This window comes from Myripristis murdjan, chromosome 5 (genome assembly GCF_902150065.1).
Source record: "Myripristis murdjan chromosome 5, fMyrMur1.1, whole genome shotgun sequence".
In the NCBI taxonomy this organism is placed as follows: Eukaryota; Metazoa; Chordata; class Actinopteri; order Holocentriformes; family Holocentridae; genus Myripristis; species Myripristis murdjan.
In genome coordinates, this window is record NC_043984.1 from 29,118,279 (window position 1) to 29,140,852 (window position 22,574).

General features: G+C 42.7%; 1 protein-coding gene across 6 annotated transcripts in view; it reads right to left on the reverse strand.

Moving 5' to 3' along the window:
* foxp1b (forkhead box P1b) overlaps positions 1–22,574 on the reverse strand; it is a 168,209-nt gene that overhangs the window by 26,303 nt on the left and 119,332 nt on the right. For 5 of the 6 annotated variants that reach the window (XM_030051291.1, XM_030051296.1, XM_030051292.1 and 2 more), the window contains 4 exons: positions 13,841–13,978; positions 12,473–12,577; positions 8,549–8,696; positions 1,882–2,068 (listed from right to left, as the gene is read on the reverse strand). In XM_030051291.1, the coding sequence (XP_029907151.1) occupies positions 1,882–2,068; positions 8,549–8,696; positions 12,473–12,577; positions 13,841–13,978 (578 nt within the window). Of the gene's footprint in view, positions 1–1,881; positions 2,069–8,548; positions 8,697–12,472; positions 12,578–13,840; positions 13,979–22,402; positions 22,547–22,574 lie in introns of those variants that run through there. The other variant, XM_030051297.1, reaches the window with a different exon arrangement.

The following is a 22,574-nucleotide window of genomic DNA, read 5'->3' on the forward strand; positions in this document are numbered from 1 at the left end:
GCCTGGTGCAGAGCGAGTGGTTGAGAATCACCTGCTTGGTTTTCTGACAGATCTAAGATACCGGGTGAATATTCAGGCTCAGATTGCCTTCTTCACTGAAGCGAGTGTTAAACTGCTGTTGACGTCTTCTTTAATCTCTGACAGTGAGCGCGAGGCGGAGGGGTGCCAGCTCTTGCGTTATGTCTTCTCCGATGTTTCATGGAGCCCTCAGCTGAGCCTTGTTGTTCCCTTCCCCTGCCATCGATGCTCACCTTGTTTGTTCGCTTGCGACGGTTTGTGATGGAGTGAGCGTGTCAATATCCTCCCCTCCAATTTGTCTTTAGCCACACGGCAACCAGACAGTCAGCCAGGCACCGGATGAAGCACTGGAAGCCTGTGGATACTGTCAGCTATGAGAGGAGCTAACACTTTCCCAATTTTTATTTTATTATTATTTTTTTTTATTTCCCCGAGTGTGCGCGTCTGTGACTGTATATGTATGTCTGGGTTCTGAAGATAACACAGAAAAGAGGATAAAGCCTGTGAAATATTCTTTACAGGTAATATGACCATGTCTACTTTATGAATCTATTTAAAACCAATGACAGTCCTTGGAAAGAAATGGCTTCTTTGAATCAGTATCTCAACATCAGTGAATTACAGTCTCTTTCCTCTCCTGTTAGGCAGCCAGATCCTTCCTGCTAGCTTGTTTGTCCCTCCACTAAAAGTCTGTGTGAACCCCTCTTCACCTCCTAAGGCCTGATGGTTTAGTGTGCTAAACATGTTTTCATCGGCATTGCTTTCATAATGACACATAGGTTTTGATCACTGAAACACAAGTCAGATGTTATGCAGTGAGCTCATGGTGCCTGGAGGCTCCTCACTAGCAGTTCAAAGATCAGGCTTCAGTGCAAGAAAACAAGTAAATGTGTTAGATGCCAAATTAATTCCTTCCTTAAAGACACAGACGTGGCTCAGAGAGCTTGTAGAAAATCTATAAATCTGTCAGAAGATTTAGTAAATGTCTATCATTGGTGATTCAGCACAGTTTTGAAATATCTCTTTCATTCTAAATAACGCATGGTACCACCACCCAGCATTTGATATGTGAGAAATGTGCTCGCTATTCATAATAGTTTTTCTGACTGTTATTTCTGTAATGCTGAAAAGTTGTTTTACTGTGTTGACAGGCGATGATTTAAGGGTGTTTTTCATGTCAACAATGTCTGAAAAGGACTTGAAATTTTCAGGCTGTGTTTGGAAAAGACACAGGCAATCTGATTGCTTTTGAGGAAAATGCATCTCAAGTCACAGCTGCAGTTTCCGCATGTGCAACTGAAACAATATCACCCTTGACCCCCCTCATTAATAGCGTGGTGATCCCATTTTCATTGCCGCAATCTTTTCTGCATATCTGTCCGTTGCTCCCAGGTGTTCATGTGAAATTCCCAGCTGGATCCAGGCACACAGAAACGTGTCTGTGTTGGCCTTAATGAAAATAGCACTTACAAACTATAAATCAATATTAATCTGTGACGGAGAGGGAGGGGCGATGGGGACATGTCCATCAGCTGGGGCCTTGTGAAAAATTACAATTTCAAACGGGAACATACGACATGCAGACCTGTTTGCTTTAGACAAAGATGACAGTAAAGAAAGTTTCACACCTAATAACAACCAGTTGGAAGTTGCTTTAAAGGGGAAGGTAGGCTGCTTTGAAAAACGATTGTTGCTCAAAGCATTAGCTGTGGTTATTGTGAGCTTGTGTGCCTTCACTGACCCGTGGCCTCATTGTGAAAGATGTGAAACATATGTGTGCATTTGTGTGCGTGCGTGTGTGTTCTGGGGATTATGAACCAAAAAAAAAAAAAAAAAAAAGCGGTGGCAGAGGGAGGGACTCACCCTTCTCTCTTGTGACTCATGTACTGGCCGTTGGTGGAGGCATGCTGGTTGAGGAGTGGGTTCTTTGGCGGTGCCGGGGAGGACAGATCAAGGCCGCGGTGGCCGTTGTTGCTGCTGTTGTGCTCCTCCTTCACGTGAGCATTTGTCACCTCCTTCCACAGTTGCTGCAGATCTGCTGGAATCATGCCTGAAACAAACAAATTGGATAATTAAATCAATTAACAGCTAATCCAACTCTCTTCGTCACTTAATTAAATCAAAGCGTCTGTAAACAAAGCCGAGTATTAATTAGAAAATATTCCACTATGGGTAATGCACTGAGAGCTCTTGCCCCTCCTCCCCCCACCTTTTTCTCCCCTCCCCTTTTTCCTGTGATCTGAAGCGTGTTTGTATACACAAATCCCTGGCATTCACGCACATTTCATGCCCACAGTAAATAATTAGCATCCAGACAAGGCATGAAATCTGAATAATCACCATCATTTTCTCGCAACAACAGAGACGACGAGAACACACACAACAAAAAGTTTACAATAGCAACGCTAGAAAACACCCCACCCCTGCCTCCTTGAGAAACAGGACCCTGGGGTAATATTCTCAAAAGCGCATTAATGTGCAAAATACTTAAAGCTCTGCACCGCCTCCAATTGACACAGAAGACTTAAACCTCATTTAACAAGTCAAGCACACTGCAGCTCACACAGCCCTTTGAAAAAAAAAAAAAAAAAAAAAAAAATCCCTTGAAGACACAAGACATTTTTTCGTGTGCTGGAAATACATCGATGGAGCGTGTGTGTTTTTTCTGCCTCTGAGTGACAGCGATCCCGACACCCAGGGCCAGATTGAGGATGAGGGAGGATAATGCTGTGTTTGTGCACCCCACTTTCCATGTCTGGGAGAACTGAGCCTTTGTTTGCACACAATGTATATGTGTCCATCTATAGCATGTCTGCTACCGTGCAGAGAAGTCTGCTTTCATTTGACACAAATGAGGCTAAAGCTGATATGTAAAATAAGATTCATGCCTCATAGGCGTAGCTTCTCTGGCTATTTGTATTGTCAGTCAAAACATATTGCGTTTGAGTAACCTATATTTTTAATAACACACTGAAAGATCCAATAGGCGGATATTTGTGGATTTGGGCATTCAGATCTTTGCTTAAATAAATCACATGTTTAACACATGGTGAAAGAAGCCCTTGGATGTGTGGTGAATTTAACCACAGAGCAATGGGCAAGACCACTCGTTTAACATTACAATTAATTAAATCCATTCTCAAAATGAGCACTGGCAAATGAAAGATGATTTGCACATGCTTATCTCCTTAGGTTTATATTCTCCGGATTTTTCCCCCCCATTTCTAATCACCAGCTCTATAGATACCAGAAGTGCTCCTTTCAAGCACCAGATTGTAATACATTGTGTGCAAAATGCTTAGTCTTAATTTATTCCTGTTGTGCAAAATAACTGTGAGGTGAAGATCTCAATACGATCAGCAAAAATATTTTTAATTTGATAAGCTACTAAAGATTTTAATTATGCTGGTAATGGAGAACATTGGCCTAATGAGGCGGAGGACTCCAGAGAGACGCAGGGGCTAAGAACTGTGAAATGAGTCTGATAGGATTGCTGTAAATTCACACTAGATCGTTTGCATATCAAAGAGCAGGAAATGATTGCAGGACAAATCAATAACCTTTCCACGTTCCAAGGAGCGTCTTTGCTCATTCGAATATTTCAGCACGCTCCTTCTATTCTGCCTGCCTGTATTCTCCCTTATTCTCTCCATTGCCTTGATGTGCCCTAATCGAAGTGCACGTCCATGACAGGCCAAACATGCTTAATACTGTGGTCTGCGTTAAAGCATGCTAATCCACTGGCTGTTGCTTTCCAGCTGCATTATCAAAGGACCCATTGTTGTTTTGATGGTGTAAGGAATCCTTGGAGCAAAAGTTTTTTTTTTTTTTTTTTTTTTTTTTTTCAGTGAGAGCTGGTTTGGAAGGGGAAGGTCACTGGTGATGCGAGTGTCCTGCGCTCCGACAGCGGGAACAATCATTTTCCCCCCACTTGGTGCCCGGTGACAGTGGGCGATGTATTTTTAGCCGATGTGCTTGACAGGGCGGCCCACACTGGCTCAATTACCCAGCAGTCCTGGTGACCCCGACACCACTGTTTACTCAGATGAAACCACAACGGATAGACTGGTCTGATGAGAGGGGTAACGGAGTGGGACCGAGCTGTCTCTTTCTGGATCTAGTCCGTGGTTTTATTGCTTCTCTATTTGCCTCGACTCCCTTGCTGCTCCTATCTAACCCTAACCTCATTGGACCTCTTCAAACTGTAGCAACAGCTATGGCTCATGAATCCACATAAATGACAATAAAATATCATTACACAAATGTTTCAGAGGGTATTATGTTTGGTGTTTGGACAAACTGCATTGAGTTTCTTCAGAAGAAGTCCCCATCTGATTACCGCGTGGGGCCTAATGGCACTGATCTGTAAATCCTCTTTTTGGGGTCCCTGGTTTGTCCATTCTTTAAATGCCAGATTGGTTTATCTTTCCTCTTTCCATTTTTCAACACAACTATTCCACTCATTACGACTGGGAAATGCGGACAAGCACTTTAAAAAATGTATGTTGTTGGGACACTTGATTGATCACCGGCCTCCCAACTCAATTTTACCTCTGCAGGTAGCTCTGGCACTGAGACAGGCCGAGCTCTTCAACCTTTTCCTGTCCTTGTCCCCCTGTACCCAGGTGACCATGTTCAAGCAAGCAGAAAGTTGATTTAAGGTTCATAATGACATCAGTTGCAGGCCATCATCCCGCGAATAAAAAATGGCCCCCAGTGCTCCTGGCTCTTTAAACCGGGCTGTTACTTCTCACACACAGAGTCGGTGCCATGGGGGGACAGTGACACTGCTATTAGTTTATTGTTCCGTCAGGCTGGGACCTCTACTGCACCCCTGTTTATGTTGCCGTAATCACTGGCCTGCTGATATGCACCCCTTAGGCCTGAAATATGTCCTGTCCTAATGCTGCAGGAACTATTACCAGCAGCCCACTGCTGGATGTATCAATCACTGACAGGTCAGCCGCATTACCCACCGCTGTCCCTGATGTGCTGCTACACTGTGAGCACTTCATGGCTCGCCACATTCTTTGCTTTCATATTACTGACAAATTTGTCTTGTCACTGTCCCACTGGCCACTCCTGGACAGCTTAACTGATGTTGTGTGGCTACAAGAACTCACTCTCTAACACAGCAACCTGGGAGGGCGCCGGGTCACAAAACACACTTTAGCCAATGAGGATGTGCACAGAGATAAGCAAGCTCCGTAACACACACACACACACACACACCAGACAAACACACACATGGCACCTGAGCAGCTTGGTGCAACAACGCTATCTCTCGACACTGATCGGGTCAAGAGGAGAGGCTTTCTATTGGGGCAGAGGGAGGAGGAAGGGGGATTGGATCAAATTTATATTTATGAGAGTTATATCCTCCCCAAACACATTGTTGTAATTTATAACAGATACCGTCTGGCGGCTTCCAAGACTTTGAACATTAATGTCAAAAGAATTTACCACAAGAGAAACAAATTAAACTCCTGATAAAACGAGTGATTGTTCTTCGCTCAAAACTGCTATCTACAAGTTTATACTTAATTAGTTCTATCACATTTTTGTAAAGTTAATTCAGTGTGATTCTTCAGTCCGTCTATTTGGAATAAAGATGACTAATGAATTAATAATTTGCCTCTGCCAACAATTTAACTAAGCAGGAGGCTGAAACCAAAATGAACTACAAACTGCATTATGGCAGTAAAACACTTTTGAAGCACACACTGCACTCACCCCTGTTTTATTATTCTGTTACGACCTAATGTTTAGACGTTTATTGGTGAATTCATCGTCTCAATACATGAAGAATGAACGGTGCAGCTGATGCGACGACAGTGGCCTTTTTCAAACCATTCTGATATCTACATTTTGAAATGAAAGAAATATAAAAATGATCAGTTAAAAGTCACGCCAATTCACTGCCCCCAAGTCTGAATGCATAATTGGCAGAGCGCAAGCAGAGCAGATCAACTCATCATTTCCGTTGCAGTGCTAACTACTAGCTGAATATTGTAGATTAGATCTGAGCTCTATAGGCCTGGCCCGGTGATGCATGAAAGAGTTTAGCGATGTGGAAAACAGAAAGGTCATCAATAACTTCAAACAGTCAAGCAGAAAATGTGTAGAATAGGATGAGAAACTGGGGGCCTGGAGCCTAAGTGTTTTAACAGCTGTCGGAGACACAAAGTTAACCATCAATGGACTCCAAGGGCAGACTAACCAGGTTTGACTGGATGAAACAAACTGAAACCAACCAATTTGGTGTGGTGAGATTCACTTCCTCATTTTGATGTTTATACAAATAATGCCCTAGAGAAATGATGCCCTCCACTGAACTGACAACTGTCTCAAAAAAACAGTCCAATTTCAAAACTATATTTAAAGGCAAGTTTCTAAGGGAGCATGTGGCATACCTTAGAAGCATTCGATGATGACACTAGTGTAAACATGATTTTCTGGGACAGTTGTGAAATCCAGTAACTTCCCATATCACCGTTGTAATGCTTTACTCAAGGGGTGTGTGTATGTTTGCCAGACATCTGACATAGGGCAATTCAGCAAAGCACACTCACATCACAGCAGCCTTCCACGCCTGTGCCTATGGCAATCGTCTGCTAGCGGATGAGTGATTCCATACCCAGTCCAAACAATAACACGACTGTACAAACCCTGTTTGTGTTTGCCCATTACCTAAGCACCCCCCTCTCCCTCAAGCCCTCCCGTTTTATCGCCCTTATCTTGTTATTTCAAAACTGTTTGTCTTAGCTGGGAATGAATAGTCAATGTCATGTTCCAAAACCTCCATGAAGGCGTCTTTGTCACGGGGAGGGACCGCTCCTTGAGAAAATATTAAAAAATAAATAAAGAAATAAACTTCCTGGCCAAACAACAAGTATTGACTCACTATCAACTAACAGGAGGTTTCACAATAACAGGTTCACTGGCAGTTTAGGAACAATAGAGCCAGTCTTCCTCCATGCTAAAGGGGAATGCCACCTAGATGCCAATCATAGAATCAGTAGGACAGTAGTTGAAGGACAAACCGTGGACATCAGACCCCTTTCTCCACTTCCAAATATCAGGATATTTCACTTCTATTGTCATCGAGGTGATGGATGATAACAGAATAAGCAGCACCAATAAAAGCGAAATGGGGCATGAAACAGTAGCCTGTCCCAAATAAGTTGCTCTTTAGTGAGCGGTGAAACCGGAGAGTGAGGACCTTGGAAGACGAGCAACTGTAAATATGTAAATCCTGTTTCTCGTGTCCTAAGTCAGTGAGACTATGTGCATGGTTATGTGCCGCAGGAGTGCATTGTTCACAGACTGAGTTCTGTACAGGTAGTTGTGCAACAACAGCAGTACAGTAAACCATTCCATATTTGGCCTTGGTAATGGGAATGCAGGAACAGAGAGCAGCAATACACCAATACTAGACCAAACAGCAGAATTACACGGCGCTAAAGCAGGATTTGGTGCCTGAGATTCACCCACGGCTAAAATGCCACACCAGGCGCCATCTTCATAAAGGTTAGGTCCATAAAAAGACACAAGTTTTTTAATATTGTTAGACTGAACCTGCTGATCATTTCTGCTGATATGCAATATCTAAATAAAAAATAGCATCAAGAATTTTATTCTAGTCAGCTTGGAAATTAGTCTGAAGATGTGTTTGCACCATTGTGGGAAACTGAAACTCTCTACTCAAAGTTTTACTAATGAAATTCTTTTAGGTGGGTTAGCAGGGTGAGGCAGGATTTTACAAAATCACACCCACGAAACTCTCACCCATGAAACTGTTGCGTAAAAACTTCCTGCACCTCTCTGATCAGACATGATACAAAAATGATACCAATAATAATAATACTAACAATACTAATAGTTTTAACACTACTACCAATTACAGAAACATATTCACTCTATATTCTCCAGGAACAGTGTCCATAATACATTGACTGGTCAGTATAAAAATCTTACACCAGCTCAGGTTACTGGCAAACAGATGTATAAATCCAACAATAATCTCCATCATTTTTGTCTTATTACTCCAAAGCTAATGTTCGAAAACGTAGTTTTCCTCAGCATTAGCCAACATTTATCCTGTGGATTTGCAGAGATTGTGGGCAAAAAAAAAAAAAACGTATTAAAAATATACTGTGTTACTTGACATCATCAGTACAATAGAAACATTTTCATACTTGTCACACATAATTTGAAAGGACATAATCTCATCTTTCCGTAAGTTTTGAACATTTTATGTTATGTTTTAAGCCATAGCAACAACGTTTCTCGAAGTGCACAAGGCAAAAAAAAAAAAAAAACAAGCCTAAACTTGTCTCTCCACATGTTTGGCGCTTTATTGTGGCTCAGAAAACATATACATGCAATATACGTTGCATCTCCAGACACAGTTTTAGTGCAGGGCTAATGCTACCATAAGACTCTCTGTTCATGATGTTGACACGCTGGTGAGTTGACAAATCGTGTGTGGTACTGTGGCTGTAGAGTGCAGTGGTGGTTAAGTACTGACCCTGAGTGAGGGAGTGCAGTGGCAGGCTGGTCTGTCCAGGCTGGATAGTGAGCAGCCCTTGCCTCTGGAGGTTGAGCAGATGCTGCTGCTGGAGCTGCTGGACCTGCAGGAGCTGCTGCTGGAAGGCCAACTGCTGTGCTGACACCTGCTGCAGGGGGCACGTGCACACGCGCACACACACACACACACACACACACACACACACACAAACAGAGGGAGAGAGACAGAGAGAGAGAGAGAGAGAGACAGGGAGAGGCACACCATCAGCAAACACATGTATGGGAAAGTATAGGAGGCAGCACAAACATGTCAAACGTGATAAACAGGTTTGTACAAAACTAGATGCATGTATAGTGAGCCTGAGAAAACAAAAGTAAATTCAAGTTCAAACATAAGGTATGGATCCGAACTGACAGCAAAGATAACACAGTTCATAGGTGAAAATGCAAATATTAAAACAAACTGTATCAAGACACGTATTTACACACAAGAAAACGGTTAATGTACTCACACTATTACACACCAAATAGTACACAGTAATTTTCATACATTTTGCCTTTGGTGTGGGTTTGTCTCGGCACACTTAAGACAGGTAGAGTATACATCTCTCTCTCTCTTAATTAACGAGGAGTCGGGAGGAAAATGACAAACAATGAAACAACATAGTTAATCATTCATAATAAGAGCCACAGGAATTTAATTACAGCCATTCATAATTCAGCAAACAACGTGTGACTAAATCAAAGTGCTTAATAACCACCCCAGCCACTCTCGCAACTCTCCCAGGCATGGCGCTGAGCTCAGGGGTACACTCTTCCCCCAACCAGCACAGCAAGCTGTGCTAAATCACATACTCTGGACTGACTGAGGAAGAGCTGTTTTGTTGATCCAACTGTGCTAGGACTATTGCAACAAGAAAGAATGTTTTAGAGAAATAATGGTGCTTCTTTTTTGACTTAAGTGTGTGAGTGTGGGTGGGGGCCGAGTTTGCTTCTGGGAAGTAAAACGCTTGAACTTGCATGGGACGAAAAAGTGATGGAGGGATAAGCGAGTTACACTGGAGCAGAAAATGGACAGGAGAGAGAGGTCGAGCAATAAATAGAAGGAAATTATCTAATATCCCCAATCTGCTCTTAATCAAAACAAACGAGAGATGCTACACAGATAACAAAGATGGAGAGGAAAGAGATGACTTTTAACCCTTTCATTACCTCCCTTTTGTCAACAGCGAACTCATCAAAATATACATTATTATTGCCCGTGACAACAAGTTGAGATAAAGATTCATCAGGATAAAGCTTACCTCGTTGTGTACTTTCTAACAGATAAGGTGGACCAGGAAAAATAAGCATGCCTGAGAAGATACAGGTTACTAGGCCTATATATGAGTATACCAGGCCAGTTTTAGTTTTCAAGCAAAAAAAAAAAAAAAAAAAAAAAAAACAGGGGGAGGGGGGGCATTAAAAGCGGTGTCTGGCTGCCAAGCTGTGCACCGCGCCCTGTTACCAAACACAGGATACACCACTTTGTTTACTTCTCACAATTGAGTGCATACAAAAAAGGTCTCGGTGCAACGCGGCTGTCAGGTCACCCGCCGGTGGCTCTGAAACCACTGAAACAGCCAGATAAAACGTCTCCCCTCCGCCCACCCCTGTTCGGCTTGTCAAAAGGGTCTAGCGGCCTTCCCTTCCCTTCCCCTCCCTTCCCCTGCCCCACACCCAGCCTGCTACTCCAGCAGCGGCTCACTAAAAATAAAGCTCTGGGCAGCGCTGGTCTGATATAGCTAGGAGGGTCGTCTCATTGGATCAGTCTGATGAGGCTGAGTAGGTGCTTTGACAGTGGTGGGAGAAGCTCATAATTCAAGAGCGGCCACGTTCACTCACGGCATCCTGCGCGATTTAAACCAAAATGCGACAACAATGGACTGAAAGAGGCCGATGGAAAGAGAAAGGGAAGAGAGAGGCGTGATAGAGATCTCACAGAGGTTTCAGTGAAATTCGGGATACAGGTGGCCTGTGATCTCCTCTGATCTGTCCTATTTCTGAAAGGAGGTTGGTTCTTTTTTCCTCCTCCTTCAGTGCGAGAGAAGTTTCTCATGTCTTCAGTGGCTCTCTGTTCACCAGCTCTTGCCTGACAGCCTGAGACTAAGATAATGGTACTACGGGGGTGGGAGTTCACAGGGAAGAATGTCTTTCATCAGTACGCTAAATAAATAGAGGGTGGCTTTTTGGGGTGGGGGGGGTTGGGGAGGGCAAAAAAAAAAAACCCTGAATATTGCAAATGAATTTAACTCTCTCCCCTTCAAATTTCTTTCTTCTGGTCTCATCAGCTGACAGGAGCTCCTGTGCGCTCCCAGCATGCAGACACATTAAAAACCCCAGACCCAATAGACCAAATAAGAGGTTAACAAGAAGTGGCACAAGGGAGAGAAAAATACAGTCCCTGACAAATGATAAAGAGTGGCACTGGCAGGCCTTTATTGTCAAGCTTCAAAAATAAAGTTAAAGATCTTTGAAAAACAAAATTTTGATGTCTTTAAAATAAAAGAGGCACAAAGCAACAACAGGGGGTTATTGTCTGGCAGCCACAGGGGAGTCACTGCATAATTCTTATTCTGTCTTTTGATGGCAGCTAGAAATGCGATTGAAAAGAGAGAGATCGAGAGAGAGAGAGAGAGAGAGAGAGAGAGAAGAAAAAAAAAGAAAATATCGGCAGAGGGGGAGAGCCTCTCGAGGCTGCATCCATTTCCTGTGATCATACATAATACGCTTCAAAAGTTGTTTTTTCTTTTTTTCTATCTTGCTCCATTCAACTGATCAATTGCACCTCCTTGCACCCCCCCCCCCCCCACCCCCCCAACTCTTCCCCCTCCCCCTACCAACCCCCCCCCCTTCTCGTGTTTACATCAGATGGGACTTGGTGACAGGCCCTATCTGAGGCCGAGGAGCTCCGCTGTCATGTTGATTTATGGGAGCATCACGCCACAACTTGTCCAAACTGAAGCCCGCAGTTCATTAATTAGGGTGCTGCGACTTTGAAGTTGGTAGCTTCGACAGTTCACGAACGTGTGTGAGAGTGTGCATACATGAATGTGTGTGTGTGTGTTCATGTGTGTGTGTGTGTGTCTGCTTTTAACATTTGGCTTCATTTTCTATGCTTTCTCTCCCTCGCTCATCTCCCCAAACGTGAAGCTCAATGGGGAAAAAGAGCAAAAATTCCCAGATCGTCTTTGAACTTCTTTTGACCGCACAATAATCATTTTCTTTGTCCACAGTGATGCCTGTGTCTGCCAGTCATTAACACGCATTAAGCGGCTGCCTATGAGCAAACCCTGCTGTACTGGAGGGAGAGCGAGAGAAATGGAGGAGAAAAAAAAAAAAAAAAACTCAACACAGGCAACAAAGCTGGGAGCGTTCTCTGCACTGATATCTCACAATTACATGCCTTCTCTCCCTCTGCCATTTCCATGTTAATTACCGAGGAAAGCCTCTCAGATTTATATGCTCCGTGTTCCTGCCTTTCTCCCTTCTGCCTTTCATTATGTCCTACAAGAGGCTCACGGGAACGGTCATCTCTTTGTTGCGTAGAACACTTGTTTACTTGGGAAAAAAGGAGAGGAGAAAAAAAAAAAGAAAAGGGAAAAGCCCCCATCATTTATTTCGTTGACTGAGCTATATCAGTCTGCTGTCTTGGAAAAGGGACACTGTGCTCTTGGTATAGTATCATTTAGTTGTTGCTATTTACCCAGCGAGTCTGACATGCTAATCAGAAGCATGAGTGCACTTGATTCTCCCTCTCTCTTCGCTTTCCACTAACCACAGGCTGGAAGCAGATGGAGTTGAGGGAGGGAGCACACATGCCTTCCATGCTCTGTCTGGCCGACGGGGCTGGTAATAGCAGGCGGTTGGGGTGATGTCAGCCTACCTCTTTACTCTGCTTGCTGCCTGCATGCTGCTGCTGCTGCTGCTGCTGGAGGAGCTGGAGGTGGAGCTGTTCCTGCTGCTTCTTGTAGAACTCTTGGAGTTGCTGCTGCAGAAGAGACGGGAAGGAAACGTGTGAGTGAAGGAATGGGTGCAACATCACTCACTCACTCACTCACTCAGTGTACACATAAACTCAGCGGTGTTTTTTTTTTTTTTTTTTTCGTGAGAGTGTTCAATAATTTAAAGCCACAATGAAGTGAAAAGTGATGTTTTCAACTTGTTAACTAATTGTCCATGCCATCCACATTTAAAGGTTCACGACGCAAACTCGAGGTTTAATTAGAGTAAGGACCGCAAAACAACGTGGAAGAAGCACGTAATTCATCAGCGAGTCAGGCCGGCGATGAGAACCATGTAGAGTCATTGCCACTGCTGCCTGAGTAACATGTTGCAATGCATGAGTTGTTGTCTGCATTGTGTTACGTTGTCTGTACAAGTCAACAGATGCTGGTTTCTAAGGCTTTAACAAATTTTTGCCCATCACCGCAGCTTCCGTCAATATCAGTATGTGAACCGTGCAGACTCAACCGTCAAATTTCATGCTCATGCCACGCTTTTTGTCAGTGACTTCAATGCAGTTTTAGATGGTGCACCTTTAACCAAAAGCCGAATGCCAAAGAATTTACTACACTGTGATTTTTTATATACTTTTATATCAAAATTATTTATCAAAATGCCATTATTTCTACATCCTGGACAACTGCATCTTCAACGGTGACATGCTGAACCACGCGAGTTTGAGCAAAAATACACAACATCATATTTTTGAACAATCATGCCTCTCCCATCAAAATACCCAGCCTTATTTTCCTCCTAATTGATCTCCCAGTTTTGAAAGATGCTTGTCTGTATTAACCCCCAACACAACAACCTGTTTCAACAGGAAACAAATCAAAAGAAGGAAGCACGATCCTCTTAAAACGTCATATCACTGAGACTTTAAGAAATGTTTTCTTCAAGGCTTGGAAACAGGGAGCACCGGCAAACTCAAAGTGAATCTATTTGTATGTAAGATACTGTCTATATATTTACATACAGGTGAAGATTTCAATTCCAAAATGACCGCTGTACCATTTGGAAGGTGTCTGACCAAATGATTAATGACACAAAATTAAAATAGATTATGACAGTTTTTAAAGAAGAGCAGATAACTCAAGCCTCTGATTGAAAAATGAGGCCTAGATCCTCCGTGTTTAAAAGACACTGAATGATGAATTTCAGGTAATGACAGGCCTATATGGTGCATGCATATTGCTGCCTTTGACAAATCCCTTTTCTCTGTGCAGGTTGTCGCTGGTGGTGTGTGTACCTGCTGTAACATGAGGGCCTGTTGCTGCTGGAGGAGAACCTGGAGCTGCTGAGGGCTCAGGACCTGCTGCTGAAGGATCTGCTGCATCTGCTGTGGAGTTATTACTTGGGGTGTCATCATAGCCACTGACACTGGAACCTGAACAAACAAAAAATACACACACAAACACACACACACAGAAAAGGATAGCTGTCAAACATTTGGTCCATGGGTACATACAGTGCAGAGCATGGCATAGAACTCATACAGGAAGCAAAAAGTTAACACATCCATCAATGTTCAGGTCATACGGGGAGAAAAGAGATGGGTACACCACGGTTCCTAGAGATGAATGATATGGTAAAAAAAATATCATAATGCAATTATTTTGATATTGCAATTGTGACTGGTTCACACATTTGGTGGGGATCCTAGTTTTTCCATCATAATTTTAATTTTTGCAGAAAAAAATAAAATTATTATTTTATTAAGTTCTAGTTTTTTTGAGCTAGACTTAAAAAAGAGTGTAGAGTAAAATTTGTAGGCCAGGGTGTCTCTGTAACACCAAAATACTACATTTATAATTTTTTTTTTTTTCATGCATTTTATCTATATCAAAAAACTGCAACTTATGTGGTTTGGATATTGCACTTGGCCATATTGCAATTTTGATAATATTTTGATTAATTATTGAGAACACTGCTCAACAACAGCTACTAAACGGAAACAGCAAAGGGTGCTTTGGGCCCATTTCCTGTGACAGTTTTTGTGGCAAAAACAAAAAATAAAAACAAAAAAACCAAAAAAGAAACACCTGGAGTGTCATCTTGGCGTGTTACAGTCTCAAACGCAGACACTAGACTGCGGAGGAGGACTAAAGGACACAAGACGGCCAGGCTTGGATCACGCCTGTGGAGACTCAATAACAGTCCCCCCCCTCTCCCACCACACACACACACACACACACACACACACACCCTCTGACCTTCAGCAACAACACCCTGTCTCTCTCACAAGCCCCTCAACAGTATCGGACATGATTCACATCTGTTGTGATGCTTCTCGGAGCTCGTCGTTTATACAACATGGCAAATATGCCATACCTGAGGACGTGAGAAGATTGCCTCAAAATGCTGCGGTTCTCTCTTTGCGCACGCACGGCATGTCATGTGAGAACATTTCATTAGAAACGCTGTCAACAGCAATCTATTAATGTGAAGATATAGAGCGCCTGGAGGGGGAGGAGCTACGGTGAGGAACATGCAGGCCTCTAACTAACTCCCAGCAGAAAGGTGTGAGTGTATGACTCCTCAAAACAAGTGATATGTTGTGACACTGAAAGAGCCCCCACAGTTGTCAGGGTGCCTTAATTGCTCCGGCGGCGTATGGGACTCGGAGTGTGTCTGGATGCTGCCACTCACCGCTGTGATGTGCGATACCATTAAAAGCTCCTTTCGCTGACATCTGGATGACAAACAGCGACAAAGATGTACTTGATAGCGCTGCACTTTTGCGATTGTTAACATGTTTAGATGATGGTTCCTGTGTGCCTGTATGTGTGTGTGTGTGTGTGTGTGTGTGTGCGCACATGTACATGAGTGTGCATGTGCAAGTGCATGTGTGTTAGAGTGTGTTTTGCGTCTCAAAGGCTGATGTCAGCAGCTGATAGAGCGGACATTACGGGTGACAGTCTGTCTTTACCAAGGTTACCCAAATTGTGCGACGGCCTTGTAGCTAATGACACCCCTTTGAATTTTTCATGCATTTCTGAATGTAATTTAGCTGTTTAGAATCTCATCCGGCTACTAAGGGGCTTCTCTTGACACACACCCTGCATGCATATCACCTTATTCATTCTCCCCACTGTAGCATAAAACAAAAACAAAGCGGGGCTGTAATGAACAGCTTGTACTTGCAACTGCAGAGGAAAGGGCAGCGATGTCAAACAGGACGGACCAGCTTTGATGCTTTCAGTTAACTTCATTGAACAGAGCTATACGACAGTGTGCAGTGTTCCTCTAGCCCTGAGAGAAAGGAGGAGGCTCAGCCCCACCCAGAACTAACACACACTTCACATTTCCCATCTCCAGCGCCACACATACAGGGCACGAGAAGGAAAATGCAATATTAATTTCCTCCCCCTTGTATTATGTCTTAATATGCAGTCCATCTTGACTTTTGCACATGGCTTGTCCTGTCATTTGCATAGCCTTGACCTCCCGTTTCCTAATTTCACAGTCATTATCCACCAAAGTCCCTTTTTCTGGGCATCACTAATTTTGATGAACTATTTTGAAGGTCAACCAAGCAGCCCACTCTTGCTGACAAGCAAGCGCCATACATGATGTGATAGATATGGCCCGTCTGTACCACTGACAATAACCCCTGACTCATACCGAGGATAAATAATAATGGTCCTTTTTTAGATGCTTTACATTAACTGCATGCATTAAAAATCTACTCCACACTTGACATGCTCTATTTTTTACTACCATGTTAAGGCTGTAAATTTAGCCTTATTTTCATATGTGTAATCATTTTATCATGCTTCTTTTGATGTCATATTTTATAGAGATCGAGATGAAGAAAGGGAGAATAAACTAAAATTAACAGAGGTTTTACACACTTTCACAGCTCTCGGTAGCAGGGAATTTCATTACGAATTGGATTGAGATTTCATTCATTTTAATTGTCTTTATTTTTACACCTTGGGTGCATATCCCTTCATGGCTTCACACCTCGTCTTGTCAGGAGCGTCTGGCTCACAGTAACTACAGCTAGAGCAGCTTCCTCCCTACAAAGCCCAGCAAGAGGCTATTACAGACCCCCATTTTATTACCCATTACTACTGAGGTCATTAGCAGCAAGAGGGATTGTATGCTTCTTAACCTATTGATCAATGTAACTACTACCATTTAATCCTGTGCTGAAGGAGTGAAAATCTGCCTAAGACAGGGGCCTATTGAGGAGAAGGGCGGGAGGGAGCACTTTAACTGAAAAATATTGCCCTGGCCGCTGTATCATGCCCATTTAACGCAAACACAGGACGCCAGTCGCCATTTAGAGCACTCCCATATGGTGCACTCCCTTATCTCTTGGATAACATCATGACTCCAGATGAACCACAAAAATACATCACCATCTAAAGATAGTCTAAAAGGAGACTCGCACTGGGCTAATAACTGGAGGGATCTTCTGAGCCCAGCTCTAATCTACTCTACCAATATGAGGGTGCGAAAAAGAGGACATACTGGGCATGCCAGAAATAGCTGACGTTTATGAATTTCACGAAGGTGTGGTGCTCTCCAGGTGCCTCCCATACATAAACATTCAAACCTGGAACATTCTCACACAGCTGCAGAGTGACTGGAGGCAATGTACTGTACCAGCACAGGCCTGCTGGCCAAACACACACACACACACACACACACACACACACACACACACACACACACACACACACACAACAAACTGAGGCATGTTAACTGTCACAAGCACATACAGGCACATAATGTGCAGTGTGTAATGTATAGGAAGAACACAAGCATATTTACCATATACAGTAGAGAAGTATGCTTGCACCATATGTACAATATAAAAATAAATAAATAAATACATAAATACATAAATAAACAAACAAACAGCTGTAGTACAGCATCTGGTCACTCAGGCAAAAAGTTCTGTATATTACAATCATTAAATAAAAACTTAAAAAAAATGATATAGATAGATAGATAGATAGATAGATAGATAGACAGATAGCTAGATAGCTAGATAGACAGATGATTAGAAAATAAGTCCTTGACATGATGTTTCTATTTATCAGAGTTATTAATGCATCCATAAACAGAAAATTATTTCTCTTGTTGTATTCCTCTTTGCATCATTTGGCACAGGAGAACAAACAGATCATGCACGTTCAGAACAAGAAAACACCCACGTGCACACACACTTGTGCACAGACTGGTACACACACACACACAAACAGAGTGTGTGGAGCATCTGTCATTAAAGGACACCTAAGCCAACCTCTCTTTGTGCGTCACCACTCAAAAGAACAAGCACAAAATATGATAATCTAATGAGGGAACACAAGCCGCACATCTGACGACATTGGAGAGTCACTGATTCAGAGTTAATGAAGACGCTCCCTGAGCCCCCCCTCCACCCCCACACCACCCCAGCCCTCCTCCCCATCACAAGTCAGAGGTCAGAGCCTGGTGAGAAGGAGTAGGGGTGAACCAGGCTGGCAGTGGTGTAGCCTCTCTCTCTGCACCGAGGCAATTAAGGAGAATAGAAATGAGGGAAAGGAGGCCAACATCAGTGAGACCAGAGCAGACGTTTAACTGGCCATGAAGGTGCAGGTTAGATGAAGGAGAGAAAAGAAAGAAAAAAAAGAGAAGAAAAAATAAAGAGAATGATCAAATTTTCATTTTTGCTCCCTGGGGTCATCTTGTTTTGTAGGAGCATCAAATGGAATGGAGAAGTAAAAAAATAACAAGCCCTTGAGAAATCAGGGAGTCCAGTCCGTTTGATGCTGTTGTTTTACCTTGGCCCACTGTGGCATGAGGAAAGCAGCCCCCCGTCCTAACTATGATACCCGGCATGAAAATGTCGCCGAAATGAGGATTTCACGGGAGCCATTGTACTTAAGTGATGTGTGAACATAATTAGTTGTCGACAAGATGGGAAAGACTAATTCCATATCACCCATTCAGGTTGATTGAAATCTCTGAGGTGGAGAGCATTTACAAGAAACAAGCACATTTTCCTCTCATGTAGAGAAAAAATACATCAATAACTTTTGTTTTCCCTGTATTAATACGAATATTATTACAAATTATACATATCTTGATTGAACCTAATAACTAAAATTTGTACATAACAACACATTTTTATCCTGGATTCTTTAAACTGGAAAAAAAACAGCCTATGAAATTTAACCAGCAGAGGACAGAACAACCCATCCCTTAACGTGTTAAGACCCTGATAATATTTCTCCGTCATCCACATTCAATTCGTTTTAAAAATGTTTACGGCTCAGATAAACAGGATAATCACAGTCACATTTTCTCTCCATTTGCTATAGATATTTATATATATATATATATATATTCCGTATTGGGAGGGGGGCTGGAGCTGTAATGATTCACAGCAACTGTAAAAACAAAAGTCAAGATTGCATTTTAATTAACTTTTCAACTAGAAACAAACAGGTTTTCAGCGGGGCCGGTCCCAGCGCCGGGTTTAAACAAACAAACTGCACGGCGAAGTGAGCGAGGCTCTCACCCCAACAATAACAGCTGAGCTGCGTGCTGGACGCTCTTTCCCACACCAGGGGCGGCCGCCACTACAGGTGCCCACCGCTGAGTACAGAGCAGAGGGCACAGTCCCCCAACACACACACACACACACACACACACACACACACACACACACACACAATTTCTTAAACTGTATGAATGAACAAATGCATCCTTTTGCATCAGTGGAACATTCTTCTTTTCCTAAAAAATCACTATCATATATTACAAAATCTGTATTTGTGATTTTAATATATCAGACAAACTAATAACAAAAATTGTTTTATTGCACAAAAACACTCCTGCGCATTTTCTACTTTTGTTATTTAGACCTGAACGTATCCTCACCAAAAAAAAAAAAAAAAAAACATTTCCAAAAGCTGCGTATTTCTTTCCATTTTCATATGGGAAACTCTGATGACATCTCCTGTCACTCTCTTTGACCTTTTAAGCCACGCCCCCAAATGCACATTACAGAGCGATGAGGCATTTGAGTTTTAAGACCTGGCTCACAAATCCGGGGTGACAACTCCTTTCCAACACACCAGCGCTCAAGTCCATTCACCTTTCCAGAAAATGTCTTACTATCACTGTCTGTGTGTACCGCATGCCCGTGATCTGTGGTTTACTAGCTCAGCATGGTTACGCAACACTGCATGTCTTCAGATGCATTATTTGACTCAGCTGAGATTTAATTAAGATCACAGTCTCTAAAATCCCTTTCAAATGAAACTGTAGCCAAAGACAATAGCTGACACATCCTCATGCAGATTGTTTCTATTCTCTGCACACCGGCAATGCAAAGCTAATCCTTGTTTCCATGACGGCAGACAAGGGGGCCACAAATTCTGTTGGTTATTTACACTTCTTATGTTGTTGTCTTTTGTGCCTCAGATAAACTACACGGCCAATTAATGAAATGATTAAAAAATATTCAGTCGATGACTGATACACTGTACGAACTATGATAAATCAGGATGCATGATATTGTGGTTTAGGCTCACACAAGACACCACTGAGTCACACACATTTTTTTTTGGATGCAACTTGTCAATACTAAGACTTTCCATCACTATTGCGGTGAACGGTGAGTAAAAGACGTTCATCTTTTTGCCGTAAAACACTCTACACCGTGTAATCACATCATTATCCTACCATCTCAACCCTTTGAAACACATGACATCTCAAGTGTGGAGTTAATCTTCCTATCCGAAACAGACGCACACTGTAACCAAGTACGCCAGGCAGCAATGCTACTTTAAAAAAAAAAAAAAAAAAAAAAAGTCTTTTTCAAGTAAAAACATGTTTTAGTCTGGAAAGCCAGTGAACAACAGCAGAGAGCAGCTGGTGGCTCACTAAATCACTGCTAAACTATTCCCCCCTTCTCTCCTCTCTCTTTTTCTGTGCCTGTCTGCGCCACTACAAAGCAATGACCATCCCTGTAAAGGATATCCCAGCAAGCTGTGGGGCTCTGGCGGCTGCCCCTTGTGCCCCCCTCTCCGGGTACAGGGCTAATATCTAGTTGCCTATGTCATGGTTTAGAAATGACAGGTGCTGGCAGCCCCTCGCCTTGACAGGCCACTGCACAAATAACGCCCCTGCCTGAAAGGGCTAATGCACTACTAATGAACAATAAATCAACTTTGATTACAAACTGTCAACCCAATCAGCTCGCACTCCAGCTCTCCCAAACTGCGAGTCTCGGCACAGCTGCACGGCATTACGGTGCACGCTGCCCTGTTTAGGCTTCGCTCTCCTCCGCCTCATCCATCTGATTTTCACCTCTACCATCTCTGTCTCTCCCTCTTTCTTTTACTGCCACACTCACCCGCTTCCTTCACACTGACACAAGCTGCTAAAAAGTTGCATCCAAAAAAGGTACCACTGCATCATAAGTACCGAAAGAGAATGGAAAACAATAGTCCAAAAAGTGACGCGAGTGTGGGTCCTTTCAATGCTTGCATGAGTGTGTTATTTAAAATTGCTGCTGACTTGAGGTCATTAAACATTACAAAGTCAACAGCTGTCTTCTGTGTAAAAAATAAAACAAAATAAAATAAATACAAACAAACAAAAAAAAATAAAAACAAAAATCCTCCTAGCTGCCAAGCTGCACTCAAGCTCCACATCAGAAAAAAAAAAATGATGGGAGATGACCAGTGGATGCACAACTTTCCCACCTAAATGCACCCTGCAATCCATTTACCACACATTCACATGCACACGCACAAGCACACACAAGTACACATGTACACACACACACACACACACACACACACACACACGCGCGCGTGCGCGCGGGGGCATGCAGGCATTCACACTCCCTAACTTTTCAGGAAGATATGAGTGGTGACATTTGGAGTGACAGCGTGTCTCTAACGTGGTTTTGTGGTGACGGTGTCAAATATAGAGCTGTGCCTCCCTCTGTCTTAATTCACTGTGACATGGTGAGGAGAGTGAGGATTAGTCCAGGCCATAGCCTGAGAGCAAGCAAAGTCTGACCAGCAGCCACTAACACTGAAACACACACCATCACAAAATACACACCCCGCAAAATCCTACACACAACAAAAAATAAAGCTCTTTCTGTGTGATTTAAGTGCCTGACAGTGGAAATATTCAAAGCACTGAAGTAACAAAAAACAAAATTTCTAGGGGAAAAAAAAACAAAAAACTAAAACAATATCAAAGTTAAGACCTGTCCACATCTATTCTTATTACTTTCCATAATTCAAACAACATATGGTACAGGATCCTACTCAACTGGTTAGCTCACTATCAGGCAAGTTCACAAAACTAAACCAACAAAGTAAAATGTCACACAGCAACTTACTGTAAAGGTTACAATACAGCTACTAACAGACAAGCAAAGATAAACTGTTGCTTTAACACATTAAAAAAGGAAAAGAAAAGGAAAATACCACCAACAGCACAACAGATAAACAGATGCACCTAAAGCAGTCTTTAAAAAAAATAAAAAAAATAAATAAGAAGCTGTGATTTTTGCTACAAAAAAAAAAAAAAAACTACTATAAATCACACTTGTTTCTACCATCAGGACAAGCGTGTACACTGTCAGTGTCTCAGCTACACAGAAAACCCTGGATCACTTCTCCTCTCATACAAACTGTATGACAAAATTAACCAATTACAATGATAGAACATCAACAACAGTCAGACAATAAGCCTCCTTTTCTCCTTTTCCCTGGTCAAATTAAATTGTCAAGTTTTTTACACAAGAAAGCTGGCAAAATCACAGAAATCAATCATATTGACAAACCTGACAAACTCCATTTAGCTGGCAGGGTAAACAGAGTGCCGGGCCGCGCGGTGTGGAGTGAAGCAGAGCGGAGAGCAGAGCAGCGAGGGAAAGAGAGAGAGAGAGAGAGAGAGAGAGAGACAGAGTGAGAGAGCGAGTAAGAGAGAGAGAGAGAGCGAGAGAGAGAGAGAGA